The sequence below is a fragment of the Lemur catta genome, chromosome 12, assembly GCF_020740605.2.
Source record: "Lemur catta isolate mLemCat1 chromosome 12, mLemCat1.pri, whole genome shotgun sequence".
Lineage (NCBI taxonomy): Eukaryota > Metazoa > Chordata > Mammalia > Primates > Lemuridae > Lemur > Lemur catta.
In genome coordinates, this window is record NC_059139.1 from 23,815,371 (window position 1) to 23,821,370 (window position 6,000).

Consider the following 6,000-nt stretch of genomic DNA (forward strand, 5'->3'; position numbering starts at 1 on the left):
CACATTACTCAGGGGAAAGAGTAACATCGTAAATCTGTGGGCCTTCTTATGGCTATCTTAAGTTCTCACCTAAGAATAATTGAGAACTGGAAGTAAAACAAAATGTATTTCTAAAAAGCCAAGAGGGAGATCATCAACTCAATATGCTTATTTAAGCAAGAGTGCCTTGGACCTTCACTCAGACTCTATTCTATACATTCAATTTACATATAAAGTCAAATTCACAAAATAAAAACAAAACTGTTAAGTCACTTCAAGGAAAACAGGTCTTTAAAAGTGTCAAATTGTCTCTTGATGAATATCAACATAGTATCTTTTCTACAAAATAAGAGCTTGGGACCTAGACCCTGGCTACTCAAAGATTGTACCTAAACTAGCTGCATCACCTGGGAGCTTGTTACAATGCAGACTCTTGGGCCTCACTTGGACCACCAAAAACACAATAAATCCACATTTTAACGTCCACAGATGACTGGTATTTATATTGAGAAGCACTGACCAGACATTTGATGCCTGAAAGATAAATCAGGCAGCTTCTATGAGTAGAACACTAGCCACAATAAAGGGTATTTACTAATAGCACTAAAGCAATGCAGCCTTAAATACATACCCATCCTCATAGTTCCACATGAATATGTCACTGTCAATTGTAAGCCAAGCTCTGCTGATAGGTGGGAACACGCCCATCATGCAGTTACACTGCATATCTGAGGTAGTATGGATGGATGTAAGGTAGAAAGAGTTCAATCTCATTTTTTTAAACTTTTTTCCATAGTCTTTTTTTTTTAGCAAACCCATTCCTTGGTATCAATAGTTTTGTACTTGAGATTTATGATTAAGAAATTGTGATCTGTCCACTCTTTAAAAGAACAAAGTACTCATATACTTAAACGTAGTTTAAATAAAACTCTAAAACGGAACTCATATACAATACACTAAACATAAAAGAAGGATTACAATAATGAAAATACCAATTGTAACATTTTTTCAAATAGTTGAACACTAAGTAATAGGATACGTCCAAACTGTTCAACAAGTTCAGGTGGGAGAGGAACTCTTCTGATAGAACTGATCTCTGGAAGGTTGGGTACAGACAGCAAACCAGGTCCTTGTAGAGGATAATCCATATCTGACATGCCTGAAACAGTGGGATTATCTGCAAAAAATAAAATGAAGCATTTATTTATAATAATAATATACTGCTCATCAACTGGGCATATAGAAACGTTGAAACAAACAAATGGAAAAAAACCAAATTGTGTTGTGTGTATGGTGGTTCTAAAAGTAGAGAGAATCAAGTACTTGTGACCTGACACAAAGTAGGTCTCAAATAGTCCATTGTTAAGGTGGGAGCAGTTACTGGTTTCAGCCTTGAAGGGAAAGTTATCTTTCACAAAGACTTGCTCCACAACAAAGGAAATGTTTAGTTTTAATAATTTGGTGTTTTTCTATTATTTTACTAATCTGAAATGGGAAAATATAAAACTTGCTTTGGGATTCAAAGAAAATAACAAGGGGCAGACAAAATACTGATGGGGAAAAACAGGTTATTGCCTTTCTTAAACCCTTTTTTTTCTTTTAAGAGACAGAGTCTCAATCTGTTACCCAGGCTAGAGTGCAGGGGCGCAATCATAGCTCACTGCAACCCCTAACTTCAGGGCTCACACCATCCTCCACAGTAGCCAGGACTACAGGCACATGCCACCCTGCCCAGCTAATTTTTTTAGAATTTTTTTTTGTACAGATGGGGTGTCCCTATGTTGCCCAGGCTAGTCTCAAACTCCTATCCTCAAGCGATCCTCCCACCTCGGCCTCCCAAAGTGCTAGGGTTATAGGTGTGAGCCATCCGAACATTAATTTAAAATGATCCATACCTTTTCCCTTTAGATTTCTCCCCCAATAAGACAAATGCAAATAATACCACACAAGCAATATCTCAGTGGGGAGAAAAACAAGATGGCTCTATAATGTGTTCTCATTGGGCAACCTTTCTCTGGTTCCAAGACTCAGATCACTAAGGACAGGATTAGGTTGGTCTACTCAGCCTGTCCCGGTCTTGAACAAGGTGTTCTTTAGACCTCTGTGATGACCTAATTATCCCAGGCACATTTTCAAGTTCTCTCTAGAGTACAAAGATTTTAGGGAAAACTGACAAATAAAACAAATTTTATATGTATTAAGGAAATTTAAAAAATATACACAAGTAGAGAGAAAAATACAATCAATTCCTAAGTACTGATTACCCAGCTTCAACAATTACCAATAAATTTGCCCAATCATGTTTCATTTATATTACCATCCACTCCTTCCCCAACAGGTTCTTTATAAAGCCAATCCAGACGTCCCATTTAATCCTAAAACATAGTTTTAAGAGAACACTGCACATGTTAAATGGCAGTACAAGCACAAAGTTAAAATGGAATAACCTTAGTGAGGATGGGAATGGTTAAGAAAGATTTCAGAGAGAAACCAAAGACTTTCACATGGAGTCTGGAAGAGTTTTGTCAGGCAAAGAAGAACAACATTCCAAAAAACGATAAAGAGTAAAATAAAATCCTGAACAGGGGCTTCTTACGGAAAACATGTTAAGTTTACTGTAACTGGACCAAAGGGTGGAGAATAGGATGGAAAAGAAGGGGAAGAGATTAGGTGAAGAGCTAGGGATCAGCTATGTAAGAGTAGGACTAGAATGTTTGGACTCTTTTTACATCTTGTTTTCAAACCTAAGGAGGCCAAAGTGAGTAATGTTCAACTTAATGGTTGCTAATAGGCCAATCAAGTCTCATAAGACAAGCCATTGAAGGCTGGCACGGTGGCTCAGGCCTGTAATCCTAGCACTCTGGGAGGCCGAGGCGGGAGAATCACTCGAGGTCAGGAGTTTGATACCAGGCTGAGAAGAGCGAGACCCTGTCTCTACTAGAAAATAGAAAGAAATTAGCCGGACAACTAAAAATACATAGAAAAAATTAGCCAGGCATGGTGGCGCATGCCTGTAGTCCCCAGCTACTTGGGAGACTGAGGCAGAAGGATTGCTTGAGCGCAGGAATTTGAGGTTGCTGTGAGCTAGGTTGACGCCACGGCACTCTAGCCCGGGCAACAGAGCCAGACTCTGTCTCAAAAAAAAAAAAAAAAGATAAGCCGTTGGTAAGTAGTTGTAAAGAACAAATACTATCTTTGTTTCTGTCATTTCTGATTACAGATCTATCAGTTAAAGCTTTTTATAAATTCTCAGAGATGTCTTTTCTGGTTACAATGCACAGATTATCCTAGTTAGATTACCTGGGTTCTCCCTCAACAAAATATCATCTTTTTATCTTTCTTATACTTCTCTGCTTTTCTCCAAATTCCATCTCACAAAGGGGTCACATATTCTAGCATTTGATGTAATTCCATAAGCCTTGAGGAGCTGCTCATAATTTAAAACCGTTAAACGAATTACTTTCCAGTCACCTCTCTTTTGTTGACACATACTCTGACTCACCCTCCCTGTGCATCAACACTGCTGCTTTCCTTGTTTTCTTCCTTTTTTCCATTGGTCGTTCTCTTAACACCTCCCAGCACTTCATAGTACACTAACTCTACACATAATAAAGCATATTTTTGAGAGAATGTGGTAAATTTCCAAATTAACTTCGTTTGCGCTTACGATTTACTCAAACATTAACACGAGGATTGAACAAGGATGGGACTTGGCTCAGGAGATGCTTCTCATCTGGCCTTAGCGATAAACACTTGGGAGCAGTGAGAAGCTCATTAGGGTTAGGGTCTTCCCTCTTTCTGTTTCAACGGGAAGTCTGCTCTTCACCCTTGCTTTCTCAAGTATCTACAATGAAGAAAGTAAAGACAAGAAAAATATTGAAAATAGTCTGTTTACTGTTCTTTAATAATGCAGCAAACAGCGCCCTAATTCTCAGGATGTCCTCGCCCGTACCAATCTTGGGGATAAGGACCAAGTAGTCAGGGAGAGTCCTTTCGGCTGAGAAAGGAGGGCCACCAATTGGACACCACTCACTCACTTGGGGCAGGCACCATGAGCAGCTCGGAAAGGTCCGGGTACATGCGGTCTTCTTGCAACTGACGGTCGATGAGCCGCCCCGCATTTTCTAGAGCTTCTTGCAGGGCTGCGGCCGACGTGGAGGCCGGCATCACCGCGCCAAGTAAAGAAGACGGCATCTCGAAAATCTCAGACACCAGGGTCCGGAAAAAGTCAAAACCCAAGGAGAAATAAGAAAGGACCCAATAAATTAGCCCAGATCCACGACTTACGGCGCGCGCGCCAAACGAGCCTCGCGGCGCCTCATCATGACGCACTTCCGGTTCGTTCGGGAGGAACTGGAAGACGCGTTTCTGAAACTGGGAAGAGGCAGCTGTTAAAGAGGGCTGGACGTTGGGGATAGGGCGAGGCGGATAGGAGTCGCTTTCGAGGGGGATGAGGGTTGAGGAGTTAGGGAGGGGGAAATAGGAGGCGTTGTCTAGGGAAGGGAAAAGAGGAGGGACCGAGGAAGGAACCGGGTCGGGTGGGGTGGGGACGAAGGACGGAACAGGGGCGGGGTAGGTGGGATCCGGGTAGTGCAGCAGGGTGTGGAGGCAGCTGTGGTTCCAGTTGTTTTGGCGCGTGCTCGACCTTGGGCCTCGAACCTCCCACGTCAAAATCCCCCAACTGCAACTGTTTAAGAGTACGCGTATCAATTACCTGGGTACTCCGAATAAATTATCTTATGAGAGCAGTTAGGAATTGGTAGCTGCTTGTTAGAAAGAGGTTACATGTGAACCAAAATTTCACTATATTTCTTGTGGACTTAAGCGGAAATTAAAATTCAGCAGGCTTTTCTGTTTGCACATCGCTATCTTTTGGTTTTGTGTCCGCTTATTGGGAAAAATATGTTTTAAGTTGGCGTAGGAGGCATTCGCTCCGTGCACAGAGGGGACTGCTGCCGTACTTTATTTTTCCATTGCAGAGAGGGAGCAGACAGTTCCTGATCTTTTCATCCCCAGCACGTTAGGGACAGGTGCGGGTTGTTAGCGCTAACTACAGCAAAAGAGGAGGAGGGCAAAATTGAGGAGGCGAATGAGTATTTAGAACCAAACTGGCAACAGCAGGAACTTGAGGTTAGGGACTTTTCCCGGTCAGTAGCATGGGCAGAAACTAGGAGCTCACGTTCAAAGGTAACCTTGTCTTCATTAAGTTCATTAGTACAGTAAAAAAAAAAAACCACACCCATCAGCGCCATGACAGTTTACAAATGTCATGGCAACCCCTCCAAGTTACCCTAGAAGGATAAAATAGGGGAGGGTCGTTAGCTCTAAGAACTCCCACCTTTTTCCCAGAGAAATAATGAGTATTCCACTCATCTAGCATATCATAAGGTGTATATATGAAACTAGAAGTGTGGTAAGACCCCAGGGTCTTCTCCACTGGCAGAGATAGACAAATGTTCCCTCAGGAAACGTACTTCTCTTTCTATTCTATGCTGACAAGCCTGCAATAAAAGCTGCTTGTCCTTAAGGTACTGCAAGCAGAGAAAGACAAGCAGAGCAATTAAAGTTCATCACTATAATTTTGCTAATGAAGTATGTAAAACAGCAGTAGTATGATTAGAGAAAGGAGCAAAGACAGGCTTCATGAAAAGGAAACTTAAATGGATAAATCAAGGGACCCTTCTTCAAAGTGCTCTTCAGTCATGTAATAGGTATTAGTTTCTTCCTTAAAATATGGTCAAAAGGTGAAGAACTGTGAGAGTTTCTTCATAGAGAAGGATAAGACGCAAAGAAAAGATTATTGACTTCTCTTTAGAATTCTCTGTGGATTAAAAGTCACCTTAGTGGTAAACGCGTCTTAAAAAGTAAAGGGTGTTACACAAACGCAGTACTTTGTCCCGGCAGTGGATCGAGTTGGAGACCTCGGCGGCGCTTCCCCGCCCTACCGCTAGGGTGGCGCTGTGGAGAAAACCGCGGTTTCTCTGCGTAAGGCGCCGCTCTTGACGTTGGCAGGGACGCTGG

At 42.0% G+C, this 6,000-nt stretch overlaps 1 protein-coding gene across 2 annotated transcripts in view; it reads right to left on the bottom strand.

Moving 5' to 3' along the window:
- The window catches only part of NUP155 (nucleoporin 155), a 57,320-nt gene extending 52,954 nt beyond the window's left edge, over window positions 1–4,366 (bottom strand). For both annotated transcript variants that reach the window (XM_045566526.1, XM_045566525.1), the window contains exons 1-3: window positions 4,017–4,366; window positions 1,019–1,156; window positions 611–707 (exon numbers count right to left, since the gene is read on the bottom strand). In XM_045566526.1, the coding sequence (XP_045422482.1) occupies window positions 611–707; window positions 1,019–1,156; window positions 4,017–4,173 (392 nt within the window). In that variant the 5' untranslated portion in view covers window positions 4,174–4,366. The remainder of the gene's footprint in view (window positions 1–610; window positions 708–1,018; window positions 1,157–4,016) is intronic.
- Between the last annotated feature and the right edge of the window lie 1,634 nt (window positions 4,367–6,000).